Source organism: Poecilia mexicana, unplaced genomic scaffold (genome assembly GCF_051168715.1).
Source record: "Poecilia mexicana isolate PSO_F unplaced genomic scaffold, ASM5116871v1 scaffold_17, whole genome shotgun sequence".
NCBI lineage: Eukaryota > Metazoa > Chordata > Actinopteri > Cyprinodontiformes > Poeciliidae > Poecilia > Poecilia mexicana.
The window spans coordinates 17,998,237-18,012,746 of record NW_028263386.1 but is presented as its reverse complement, the minus strand read 5'-3'; the positions used below and the strand labels follow the sequence as shown (position 1 = coordinate 18,012,746).

Sequence of the window (14,510 nt, the reverse complement as noted above, 5' to 3'; positions counted from 1 at the left end):
AAAATTAACCAAATAAAATGTTTTGAGCACATGGCAGTGATGTGCTCTTCCAGGCTTCTTGTCCAAAGTCTTTGTTGCTTGTTTATTAATCATCTTTAGTAACTTAGTAGCTGTTTGGACAGTTTATAGCCGAAGGCCTTTAAACAGTAACTTAAATGTAAAAAGAAACAAAAAAACATTGATAGCATAAAAACTTTCAGAATAAAATGACTGACTGTATCTAATCAGTCTAAAATGACATAAGTTGGCTTTCACAATTCTGCTCACCTTCTTCACTTGCTTGTTAAATTTCAAATGAGAATCCAGCATGATGGCAAGAAAATTTACTTCTGAAACATTTCATATTAATCTTTAGATTAAACATCAAAACAGTTGTATCATCTTTTAACATAAATTTTTAAACTAAACATTCTGACAGGTGCATGGAAACATTTGCAACACCAGTACTGGCTCTATGTCGACACCACTGGAATATAAATATAGTAAATTATGTACAGTGCACCCGCAAAGTATTCACAACGCTTCACTTCTTCCACATTTTATTATTTTACAGCTTTATTCCAAATCGTATTAAGTGAATCTCTTTCCTCAAAATTCTACACAAGAATATTCCACTGCAAAAATGTGGTAAAGGTTTTTGAAATTTTTGCACCAAGAATTCACATTTAAGTAAGTACTCGCATCTTCACCACTGAGCTCAAAATTGAGCTGTTTCAACTCAGTTTTCGATGTTTCTGCGGCTTGTTGGTAGCTTCAGTTAGTTCAACTTGGTTTGACAGAGAAAATTGACACACCTGCCAGGAAAACCTTCCAGAGGAACGTCCATCTCTGCAGCAATCCATCAAACAGAATAGCCTAGAAGATCTCAAAGGAGCGGCTTCAGAACCATTCAGTGAGTGTCCTGGAGTGACCAAGACAGAGTCCAGGTTTGAATTCGATTGAACGTCTCTGGAAAGATCTGAAAATGACTGCACAGTCGTCTCCCATCCAATCTGACGGAGCTTGAGAAGAACTGCAAAAAATGAATGGGCCACAATGCTTGAAGACAGGTGAGCTAAGCTGGTGGCACCGTATTACAAAAAAAGTTGCTGCTAAAGGTATTAAGCAAAGACTGAATACTTTCTGGATGCACTGCAAACTAACCAAAAAGAAGTGGATCAAGACACCTTATCACCTTATCCAAAACCTTTGGAAAAACTGTCAAAATCCAAGCTCCCCTGTTTTAATGGATAAAGTAATGACACATGTGAAAGGAATTAAAAGCACATCTTTGTGTTTTGTTTAGAAAAGGCATACCTTGATAATTTATTACTCATCGCAAACATAGTTGAGACCATAGACACGCAGAAATGTGCTGTGAGTGTTAATGTTTCCCCGTGAACTCTTCAACAGACAAGCTAAAAGCGAGTTTGTGTGTTCTAACAATCAACTTATGCAGATGTATTACAATGGAGTGAATTGCTTGATATCGTCGCAGGATTGTTAATGTTTTTCTTCTGTGGTACCGTGTTTGGGAAAAATAAAATAAAACATTTTTACCCTCTGCACATTGTCTTCCTTTGTTATTCTCACGTCCAGCCAGTCAGACTCCGGAGGGATAGCAGATTTTCAAAACAGCTTTACAATATTGCATTTCACCAAGGGGCACATATATTATGTCCAATAAGCTGGTATTGTTCTGTCTTCAGATTGCAAACATCTGGTTCTAAATATGTTGTGACATTTACACCACATTCCTACATCCTGTGGAGCTCATTCCTGTGCAACTCGTTCGCTGAAATGACTCCAGATGACCTCGTATGACCTCTCAGATAAATGGCTTCCACCTCCCATGACCTGAAACGAGGCCTTTCGATGATGTTTGCTTCAAAAAGGCAGTGGCCACAGTCTTCTCTAAAGTTCACATCCAAAAGTGTTATGGCTTTGTTGTTTGGTTTTCCCCAAATCACTGGATTTGTTCGACATTGTTCGGTACAGGACCAGCGTGATGGTGCAGCTGGTTCCTGGGTTTGACTCTCAGCCTTAAGTCTTTCTGCATGGGATTGCAATGATCCATCTGGGTTATCTGGTTTCCTCTCTCAAACAGAACCTAATAGGTTAATTGGTCTCTAAATTGTCCTCAGGTGTGTGCATGGATGGTTATCTGACCTGTGTCTTTTCCAGATTTATTCCTCTAGAGACTCAAATACTTGCCCCCTGCTTCTGTGCAATATAGACTCTATTGAAAGTGTCTGTGGGAAAACAAAGGCAATTTTCGAGTCCTACCACTACAAATTGTCAATTGTGTTTTTTGACTGGGCCGTGCCAGCACACAAACATGCTTCAATCTGAATCATACCCATGCAGTTCGGCTGAATTGTTATGGTTGCTGTTCTTTCGTAAAGTTAGTTTCCATCTAGTCTCAAGTTTCCAGAAGGTTTTTCTTCCTGTATTGCCGTGTAGTTAATGCTTTTCATGTATTTACACACAGAATAAGTTACACACTGGTGAAGTTGTTATTTATGTTGTGAGTTCTGCCAGGAGGTTTTGCTTCGGATTTTATGTATGGGTGTCAGGAAAAGGAGTTTGAGCAGAAATACACACCCCACCTTTTAGACAGTACTGACAGCCATGTGTAATTTTTCTTTCACATCACATTTATAAACGACTTTGTGTTGGCCTGTCACGTAAAGCTCAATAAAATACAATAAAATTTGTGGCTGTAATGTGACAAACGAGGTAAAAGGTTCAAAGTACAGTATACTCGGTTCTTACTCCCTTGCATGTCAACAATAAGTTTGATTGCTGAACTTTTCAAAAATGTTTTCTTTGCTCCACAAACTTTGCTTTATGGGATTTAAGACTTTTATGGCAAACTGAAAGACAGAGCGATGAACAAGCAAAATTACATTTTTAACCATTTTTTTTTTTTGGTCTTTCAAACAACATAATAGACACATGATTTGTGCATAAGCTTATCATTTACAACACTACCTCACATTTCAAGTGCTTAATAAACTAAGTATGTTAAGAATTTGTTTATTACTAATTGTTAAACAGCTGCAAAATTATCCATTTTCAAAGGCTAACATTACTGTGAGGACAACCATTTTATATATTTCCTATTTATTTTAACGAGATAAAAGCATCTGTGTTGCATTTTAACCACAATAATCTCTGTGCAAAACTTCTAACCTGGTAGGCGACTTTATCCTCCATTTCACTGTCACTCTGAAATGTGTGCAACAGACTGTACAGAATAAAACTAAAACTTTAATTGTCAACTCTGGCAAAAGAAATTTAACATCTGAGCAGTAATTTTACATAATATTGAAACTTTAATCAACAATACTGACAAAGTGTTTCTGAACCACCAAACATACATGAACGCAGAATTATACCGCCACCTTCTGGAAGAGATGAGAAAAACAGGAATAGAGACAAAGGCTTTTCCACTGAGTTGAAGAAAATCAAGAAAACAAACAATCATTAATTGTATAAGAAATAAGACAAATATGTATGGCTACAATGAGTAACAGAGACCTTTAATGACCAGAGAAATCATTACATGTTTCTTCAGCCCAGGTAAAAATGATGTAACAATGGAGAGCAACCCAACTATGCACTGCAAAATTAAACTGATTGAAAATACCTCAATATTTTTCTGATTAGTAGCAGTTTCAATACACATTTACACTTTGAACAATGTGGAACATCAAATTACGTATGAGATATCAATAGATTTACAGCCTCTCTTCAATTTGTCCTCCATGAAACCTCACACTTAGTTTTCAATATTTAAGCATAACACTATACAACATACTTACACATATTTGCAAAACGGGATTGTAATTCTAAACTTTCATGTTTAATACAAATATGGTAAAAAACAACAACAACAACAACAACAAAAAACAAACAAAACAATGAGTGGTATTATGAGTCAAGTTTTAATCAGTTATCAAATGTTTGGGGGAAAAAGGCCTTGTTCTATTTGGCTACAAAAGTCCTGAAATTATTAGAATAAAAACTAGCTTTAAAAGAAAAAAAAAAAAACTAAAACAGTTTCAGTGCAAAGGACAAAAATCACAATTAAAACATTAACATCTAATAGAACAGAGAAAAAAAATACTTAAGAAGAGGTGCATTTTTAGAGCAGTATGTGTTTAATTTTGTTCATTGTCAGTTTTTTTTTTAGCTTTTTCACATCAGAATTGACTCACTGAAAACACATTTTAATGTTATACATTTAAGCTTTAACATAAATATGCAAGTTTTGCATACAATTCTGCCAAAGGCAGAATGTGTCCCATTCTGAAAAGCAGTTGCATCACTTTGTTTGTATAACAGGAAGAACATTTTCTGAAAATGTGAAGCTTTCGCTTCCAACATTTTAAGTCACTAAAAATCCATTTTTGATGGCCCAGAACTCTTAAGATCACAAAAGTAAGGATCTTAGATGTGTTCTACCAAATGACACTATGATGCTATTTCGAATTTCTTAAATCTGCATTTGTTCATGCATTGCTGTCGGTGTCTCTTCCTTTTACCCTCTGCAGTCTGTTATGACTCTGGCGTTGCATCAGCTCTTCTGTGTCTCATTCTCCCAGACAGCATCTTGTTCTCAGAGCACACTGCACATGCTGTTAGTGGGTCTGTTCTGACTGAGGCGGAAACTAAACTGCAGGGGGCTGCCTGTTCCCGAAGTACTTAACACAGCACCAAATATTTTCACTGTCAATCCAATTAGGATGTAACAAGTCATGACATAAAAGGCTAGTGTCGCATTCAAATGAGCAGCATCTATGTTCAAGAAGCCTGAATGCAGTCGCTGCACTATTGTTGTGTGGGGTCTATTTTTATTGTGATGATTTGAAACTGACAGTGCGAGTAAAGCATAACATGTATTGTCTTTTATAGCAAAAATAAGAGCGTCTTAATTCTTTGAAAAGGTAAAGTGTTGTTCGTGTCCTTATAAGGTCGCTTGTCTCTGATAACATAATGGTAGCAGCAGTCTGCTTTAATATAAGGCTCAGTCTGGTTTGCAATTACAGCTAGCCACAAACCCCCAAAACATAATTCATTGACTATAGTAGAAATATTCTCAATTTAATTGTAAAATCTTCAAGACAAAGTAAAGCAGAGGATTAAAAATAGCCAGGTCTGTATTAAAATCAATCAATATGTCCTCAGCTGAATTAAAAGTAACATGTGAGACCAAGTTATTATTTTGAAACAATACTAATATGTTTATACCCAAATAAATGTTCACAATTTTATCACATCATGATCAAACATTTCAATGTGATTTATTGTGATTTTATTTGTTAGACCAGTAAAAAGAGACGTTTTCAAGTTTTTTTTTTAATTTCCAAATAAACATCTAAAAAGTGTGTTAAGTACATTTGCATTCAGCCTGCTTTCTACTGACTCCCCCAAAAATAAACATCCAGAACTCCACATGTCTGAGATCTTGGTGTTGCCATGTCGTTGCTTTCTCGCATGCCTTCATGCAGAGCAACAGCTGCAGTTATGATCCCATCTGCTGCTCTAAGATTGCTGTGCAACTGTTTGCATGTTTTGATGGATAAGGGATGTAGTGATCAGCAGACACACCCTGTGGTTTCCCAGAACAAATAAGATGGAGGAAGCAAAACTGGAGCAGATGGGCCAATATGTTTAGATCCTCGGCAACAGACATCTCCAAAAAAAAAAAAAAAAAAGCCTTACTTCATTATGCGGATCTAAAACATTTCATCTTGGAATTTACAAAAAGTGGACTAAGGAAACCCAATGTTGGAATAAAACCAAACTCCCTCCACATTCTCTAAAAAAAGAAATTTGTGGCAATAATGTGACAACCTTTGTGAGAAATGTACACAAACATAGATTAATCTGTTTTGTAACATTTACAATTGTCACATTGTGGCTTTCCCAGTGAGACACACCAACAACAGGAGAATTTGTTATTTAGAGTTGATCTCCAAATCTAGATAAATCCTTGAGTTCAAATTAGTTTAAGTTTGACACCTAGGAAGAAGATGAGAAATTCAGCTGTAAAGGAGCTGTTTGCTTGTGCTTTAGCACCAGACGCCATGAGGAAGAAAAAGATTATATATTTGTTAATATGTTGTAGCTCCTTCAAGAGTTAACTGAAAAAAATAGGAGATGAATAAAGAAATGTTTCAGTATGCTCTTCTCATCCAACAGCATGTGAAGCTAGTAAATGAGAACATGGGTTACAAAGCGTCACATCTCAGAGAGCATTCACAATGCATCCAGAAAGTCTTCACAGTGCTTCACTTTTTCCACATTTTTTCCCCCCAAAATCAAGTCAAATCAACCGAATTTACCACAGGTGGACTCAATTTAAAAGATGATGAGTGGAAACAGCTCAGATTTGAACTTCATAACAAACGAGTGAATACTTCTTCTATTTTTAATATATTTGCAAAACTGAGGAGAACATTTTTCCTGTCCTAATAGGGTATTTGTGTATGACAATTTTAAGGAATAAGATTAATTAAATACAATTTGGAACGAGGCTGCAAAGCCACAAAATGTGGAAACAAAGAAGCACTGCGAATACTTTCCAGATGCGCTGTAACAGACTAAAAGTGTTTTCTTTTTTCCCCCCAACAACACTCTGATGATCTCTACAGCTTATGACTCACCTCTTAAATGGACTTGTGCCTTGACGAGTTGGCACATGACAATGGACTCCAGATGGATGATCTGGAACGTGGACTGCATCAGAATATTATCCCAAGATTTGAGGAAAAGCAAACAAATCTATATGATTTGTTACACTTTTTATGATCTTTTAACACTTTCATGTTAACAGATCATAAATTGATTCGCTAACAAATCATGTGACAGGAAGAGGTTTTCCTATTCTTCAAATGTAAGCCCACATTCTCTGTGGTTCTTCAGTACGGCTATATGGAGTGCATCTCTCTTACTTTTGCTGCTCACACATACAAAGCACAAACACCATGTTTCTCTTCTGCACTTCCTAATTTCAAGATACTGTGAAAGTTTGACAAATCTCACCTGGTGCTCCAAAAAGCTGCAGTTTTGACAGAAAATGTTTTAGATAGAAAATACAAAAAAAAAAAAATCCAACAACAACTTTATTTTAAGCATATATGTTAAAAGGGATGAGAGTGCAGAAGTACCTGCAGAGTAATCTGCTGCATCAACTGGCAAACTTACTTCTGAGTGAAGTTAGTGTGCCAATTTTCCACTGTTTTTCCACTTACCTCCTTTTTCATTGACTACCTTTGAAAACCTACAAAGATATACACTGTGTGTACTTTGTGCAAACAGGACAAATAGTGAATCCCACCCCCCATTAATTTGCAGGTAAGTCTGGGCTCAGGTAGGCTCATACAGTAGCATTAAAAACTGTGTTAGAATCACACATTGAGTCTTGGGCATGTACTGGACATGGTGCTCTTAACGAGAAGCACATCAGGAAGAGAGGAAAACATTAATTACACAAGGAAAGGAATTAAACAGAAAGAACAGATGTTCTTGTTTCTCTTTATTCAAGTTTAGATAACATCCCATAGAAACCCATGAAGTTCAGAAAATATGGAAAAGACTGCTGCTTCACTTATTTATTTTTGAAGGTTGCATAAGTATGGAAAATATTTCCAAATCCACTGTCTACATTTTCAAAGAATAAAAAGAAAGAAGGAAAAAAAATCTAGACATCTGAAAATCACCAAGTCCATTATTCCACCGTGCTTGAGTCGCAAGGTATTTTGAGATTATAAATAATTATTGATACTGTAATGTATGTGTGCATATTAAGACAAACAAGCAGCATGGCAGTGTTGGTCATAACACAACCTACACAGACATAATTTGGAAACTGATCACCTCAAGCTGGAAGATCTGGCATGCTTAATTACTTCATAACTGGAAAGTACATGTATATATAAATAACAAAAAGAGAAAGTGTTAGATATAATACAAAAATGCCCTGAGTTAGTGGAATTGTTATGAAATTACAATACACTGATGGGTATGATTTTTTTTATTTATTATTTTGTTATAATACTGTCTGCATTTTATTTTGCAGACAGAGGGTGCAGCTTTCAGTTGTAAATTTTTTGGCAAATAAAACTTGAAATTTGGTCACACTAAACAAATTGTGTACTGACCCCACACTTTTTACATATATATTTAATCACGACGTTCTCTTTATTTTGAAAGGACGTTCATTGAAATAACCTTACAAAGAAAAACTTCCGCATTCTGCATTACTTTTTTCAGTTTGCATTTTATGGATATCTGCAGAGAACTTTACTCACCTAAATGAAATGTTTGTTTATTTATTTAAAACTGCTAACAGGAACGAATGTTTGCAGTCTTAGTTTTAACGGACAAAATATCTGCGTGCACAAAGTTGGGCGGATTTTGCTATTCACAAAACTCACTTGCGTACTGATGCCCGCTTACTGTGTTTCCAGCTACGCTACTTTCGTACATTCAATCGCACCGCGAAGCCGGTTGTCTGTTTCTACATAGAGGTAATTGATTGCTGTTTTTCACAGATTTTGTCGAGGTTAATATTTTAGATAAGAGCTTTTTACTGTACGGTAAAGATTTTATTTAACTGTGGGTTTACTGCTGCTTACACAGTGAAAAGGAGAAATAACATGAGCCATCCATTAGCTAGCAATAACGAGCATCATTTATGGTTATCCGAAGTGGGGCTTGGTTAGCATTAAATAGTGGTCATCTTTTAACACCGCCATGTTCGTGTTTTGTATCAGAGCGGGGAAGTAACAGCGTGAAGAAATGTCGAAGCGACGGATCACCCAAGAAACATTTGATGCTGCTGTCCGGGAAAACATGGAGGAGTTTGAGATGGATCCAGATGAGGCTCTGAGAGAAGCCGTGGAGCAGTTTGAGTCTCAGGGTAAAATAACTAAAGAAATACACACTAAAAATCAAGAGGCAAAGCCACAACATGTGGCTATTTAAAATATAAAGTACTTGTTTTTGTATCACTGGATACATAAACATTGGAGTGGTCTATGTATTGTTTTACAGGTCTATGTAAGTGCAGAAAAATTAGTGATTCTATTTTATGGCATCCATTCATCCAACCATCCTCTATTCATTCTGAAATTCGGTATTTGAACTAGAGCATTATGTTGCAAAGCAGTCATAATCACATTATTTCTATGTGGAAAGTACTGTTTGGCTACAATAATCTGAATAGCATAGAAAAAAATCTTGAAGTCCTTACACTGGCTCCTTGTTTCTCAGAGAATTTACTTTAAAATACTTTTTTTAGTTTTTAAATTACTGAATGGCTTAGCCCCAAGATACTGTAACTATTGAGCGCATCTAAATACAAGCTGCACTCACCAACTTTAAAAGGAAAGTTAGTGGGTTTTTGGCCAGGTGCATTAAGAATAGAAAAAAAAATAAAAAAAAATCTCTAAAAATATACATCTAAGAGACAGAGGTGTTAAAGTTTACAGAGAGTGATGGGAACCTTGTGATGATGGACAAGAAGGAGAAACCTGGAACAAAGTTGGGTTGATGAATTCCAGCATCATCACTATTCAGCAATGAAATCCCAGCGATATGCAGCCCTAATTCATACTTTAAAATTTCAGTTTGTAAAAGGTTGTTATTTTGACACCAAAAATGTTTAGAGCCTTGCACTGGTGAGTCACAACGGATGAATGAAACCTCTGTCTCCTGTTTGTATATATTTTAGCTCAACACAATAAGACCAAGATGATATTCAAATCTATACCAATTCAAATTATGTGATTATGTGCAAATCACATATGAAAAGGTGCAACGGTTGTCTAAGCTCTAAAACAAAAGCAAGAATGTTGAAAATGAACATCAACAAATGCTGAATGTAGTATAATAAATGACATGGTAAAATGTAGTTGAAGCACTCAAAGATGGACTGCAAACACAAATCTAAGCTTGTTGTAGAGCTCAGGTCATCTTAACATAGGAATATGACTGATAACAGGTTTATTTGCTGATGCAGGTGTGGATCTCAGTTGCATAGTGAAAGTTGTTCCTGCTGCTTCATCTAATGACAATCAAGAAGAGCAAACTCATGAGGTCTTACAGGTGAGTCTTGATCCAGCTGATAAAAACATTCGTTTGGCACACGAACTGCAATTTTTACTGTGTTCACGTCTTGTCCTGATCGCAGGCTTTGGAATCTCTCCGGATTGGAAACAATACTGCGACAGCAGACATAAAATGCTTCACCGAGCAGTGCTTGCTTGGATTTGCGCAGAGGTACTTGGCTGCTCAGAAAGGCGCGTATCCCGTCATTCTCTCCTACTGCAAAAAGAGCGTGGAGGAGCGGGATTGCGCCTTGGCCGGGCTGTCCGCTCTGGCCGCGCTGACAGATGGACAGCCAGACCTGTTGGACAAAGAGGGACGGCAGTTTCTTGTAGATGTTCTTCAGAAGTACCAGGCAGATTCATCGGTGACGTGTGTCGCCATCTGTGTGGTGCGTCACTGCTGCATAAAGCATGAGCAGAACAGACAGGATCTGGTGAAAGGCGGAATGCTGCCGCTGCTTACCGGTGCCATAACGCGACACAGCGACTGCGCCGCGCTCGTCAAAGAGGCCTCCTGGGCCCTTCGGGTCATGACGTTTGATGACGATGTCCGGGCTACGTTTGGGCACGCTCACGAACACGCCAAGAGTATTGTTCTAGAGCACAATGGGTTGAAGATTTTAATCGAGGCTGCACAAGGTGAGGCCATCTGATCAAGTTCTTGGTCTGTAAATAAAGCACATTTAATTGCTGTAGGAACTTTTATTCTGTGTGTATCTGCTTCACAGCTCATCTTAGCAACACTTCTGCTCTGAGTGAACTGTGTGCCACTTTATCACGACTGGCCGTCAGGAACGAGTTTTGCCAAGACATCTGCGATCTGGGAGGATTAAAATTCATGATGACTTTACTTGCAGACAGCTATGAGTCACCGGTAGCGTACACAGGAAGAAGAAAAAGAAAAAACAGATTCAAGTGTGCTTTTCTTCTTCTTCTCTGAATTGTTTATTGCTCTTGCAGGAGTTGGTCCGGCAGGTCCTCAGCGCCATACGTGCAATAGCAGGAAATGATGACGTGAAGGATGCGGTCGTTAATGCCGGTGGGGTTGACCTTATTGTTATTGCCATGAACCGACATATCAACAACCCTGCTGTGAGTCCTACATGGATATTACTTCTCTGGCTTTAGCTTTAAATGCCTTGTGCAGTACCTTGTGAAAGTATCCACACCCCAACCTGTTGACATTTTTGGAGATGAACAAATGACGATGCTGGACCGTGTCCATGCTCTCCTGCAGGTCTGCGAGCAGGCCTGCGCATGCCTCTCTGTTCTCGCCCTGCGAAAACCCAACAACTGCAAAGTCATCGTGGAGAACGGAGGCGTCATAGCTGCCGTGCAGGCCATGAAGATCCATCCAGGTTCTGTGAATGTGCAGGTAACATGAGATGACTAAAGCTGGTTGTGCTCACTCAAAGATCGCCAGCTCTTTATGTCTGACCTTTCGTCCCTTTTATTAAACAGAAACAAGCATGCATGCTGATAAGAAACCTTGTTGCGAGAATGCGTAACTACTGCCAACAAATCCTGGAGCTGGGAGCAGAAGCTCTGATATGTCAGGCTGTGCAGACGCACGAAGACTGCGGCGACATCGGTAAAGCTGCTCTCAGAGATCTGGGATGCAAAGTGGAGCTTCGAGAGCTCTGGACTGGGAAACATGGCAGCATTACCAACTGAGATTGGAATAAAACAACAACGGTCATGTTACAGCATCTTCAGAGAATGCTGTAAGGTTGCTACACTGTGTTCATGGACAATGGTTGATATAAATACACCTGGTTGGTTTCAATGTAGATGTTAGTACACAGTTAATGTACTCTGGCAAAACCCAAATATTAATATCCCTCCCCCCCAAAACAAATGGAGCGATACAGTTTGAAACATGTAAAACTCAATGCAAATAGGATTTTGTACAACTTTTTAATTAAATTTTTTTTAATGTGTACATTTTTGTTCAATCTGTATGAACTTTCTGTTCAGTATTGTTATAATTTATCTCCTATATTGGCTGAGCCTGAACACCAATTGAATGCCTTGCACTGCTAATTTCGTTTTTAGTTGGTAGTTTCTTTTTGTTTAATTTTTATTCCCCACTTACCATTTACTTTTTTATATTATTCAATTTTGTTTACTCTTCTAATTTGCATTCAAATAGGCATATTCAATTTGACTGTGAATAAGTCACATTCATAGTCTCTGTTGAATATGAACGTGGCATTTCCCACAATGCCACATTCATATTCATAAAACAGGCACTACTGAAGTTCTGAATTTACCCTAAATAAAAAAGTAAACAAATACAATATTGTATTTACTTTGTACCTCACCTCTCACCCCATGACAGCTGAAGATAGGCATCATCATCATCCTGTTGTGTTACATGTATGAGAGAAATGTATGTAATATGGATTCCAATTGAGTTGTGTAGAGTCAAATTTACTTACTGAAATTTATTTTTTAAAAAGTTTAATCAAGTTACCAGAATGGAGCATGTTACTCAGAACTGACTGTCACCGAATTAGTTTAGTCAAAGTTTAGAAAAAAAAAAGTAAATCAAAAGTTAGCCGCAAAATTGTTATCAATGCATTTCTACGTAAATATGATTAATATATCAGCAAGAAATATAATATTTTTGAATATTATTCCAGATATTTAGGTATTTTTAGTTAAAAATAATAATGAAAAAAAAATCCCATAGAAAGATTAAATTTTTCCACAAGTAGCATCTGAAAAGTGTGATGAAAGTGTGTAGAAAGTTCTAGACTTCCTGGCTAAGATGTTACTCTGTATTATGACTTATTTGTACACATATAAAATCTGAAATCTACTACAATGATCTCAACTATAGAGTAGGAACAACTGAGATCAACTGACAGATTATTTTCCCGACCTTTAGTTTGCAAAAGTGTAATTTTTCCTTTTGCTATTTACAGGCTATGCACAAAAAATAGTAAAGTATAGTATATAATATATATATACAGGTGCTGGTCATAAAATTAGAATATTGTGATAAAGTTCATTATTTTCCATAATGTCATGATAAAAATTAAATTGTCATATATTTTAGATTCATTGCACACCAACTGAAATATTTCAGGTCTTTTATTGTTTTAATTTTGATGATTTTGGCAAACAGCTCATGAAAACCCAAAATCCCTGTCTCAAAAAATTAGAATATTATGAAAAGGTTCTCTGAACGAGCAATAAAAATAATCATCTGAATCAACAAAGTAACTCTAAACACCTGAAAAAGATTCCTGAGGCCTTTAAAAACTCCCAGCCTGGTTCGTTACTCAAAACCGCAATCATGGGTCAGACTGCTGACCTGACTGCTGTCCAGAAGGCCATCACTGACATCCTCAAGCAAGAGGGTGAGAAACAGAAAGAAATTTCTGAACGAATCGGCTGTTTGCAGAGTGTTATATCAAGGCACCTCAGTGGGAAGTCAGTAGGAAGGAAAAAGTGTGGCAGAAAACGCTACACAACGAGAAGAGGTGACCGGACCCTGAGGAAGATTGTGGAGAAGGGCCGATTCCAGACCTTGGGGGAAGCAGTGGACTGAGTCTGGAGTAGAAACATCCAGAGCCACTGTGCACAGGCGTGTGCAGGAAATGGGCTACAGGTGCCGCATTCCCCAGGTCAAAGGTCAAGCCACTTTTGAACCAGAAACAGCGGCAGAAGCGCCTGACCTGGGCTACAGAGAAGCAGCACTTTGGACCACTGTTGTTCAGTGGTCCAAAGTACTTTTTTCGGATGAAAGCAAACTTTGCATGTCATTCGGAAATCAAAGTGCCAGAGTCTGGAGGAAGACTGGGGAGAAGGAAATGCCAAAATGCCAGAAGTCCAGTGTCAAGTACCCACAGTCAGTGATGGTCTGTGTGCCATGTCAGCTGCTGGTGTTGGTCCACTGGGTTTTATCAAGGGCAGGATCAATGCAGCAGCTATCAGAAGATTTTGGAGCACTTCATGCTTCCATCTGCTGAAAAGTTTTATGGAGATGAAAATTTAATTTGGTCTGGAATCGGTCCTTCTCCACAATCTTCCTCAGGGTCCGGTCACCTCTTCTCGTTGTGCAGCGTTTTCTGCCACACTTTTTCCTTCCTACTGACTTCCCACTGAGGTGCCTTGATATAACACTCTGCAAACAGCCGATTCGTTCAGAAATTTCTTTCTGTTTCTCACCCTCTTGCTTGAGGATGTCAGTGATGGCCTTCTGGACATCAGTCAGGTCAGCAGTCTGACCCATGATTGCGGTTTTGAGTAATGAACCAGGCTGGGAGTTTTTAAAGGCATCAGGAATCTTTTTCAGGTGTTTAGAGTTACTTTGTTGATTCAGATGATTATTTTTATTGCTCGTTCAGAGAACCTTTTCATAATATTCTAATTTTTTGAGACAGGGATTTTGGGTTTTCA

At 37.7% G+C, this 14,510-nt stretch overlaps 1 protein-coding gene across 1 annotated transcript; it reads left to right on the top strand.

Moving 5' to 3' along the window:
• The first annotated feature begins 8,396 nt into the window (after nt 1-8,396).
• armc6 (armadillo repeat containing 6) lies at nt 8,397-12,400 on the top strand. The gene is made up of 8 exons (XM_015012495.2): nt 8,397-8,519; nt 8,766-8,911; nt 10,013-10,098; nt 10,184-10,739; nt 10,829-10,974; nt 11,061-11,192; nt 11,338-11,475; nt 11,562-12,400. Exons 2-8 carry the CDS (start codon nt 8,791-8,793, stop codon nt 11,772-11,774), a joined length of 1,392 nt encoding a protein of 463 aa, XP_014867981.2. The 5' UTR covers nt 8,397-8,519; nt 8,766-8,790; the 3' UTR covers nt 11,775-12,400.
• Nucleotides 12,401-14,510: the final 2,110 nt, after the last annotated feature.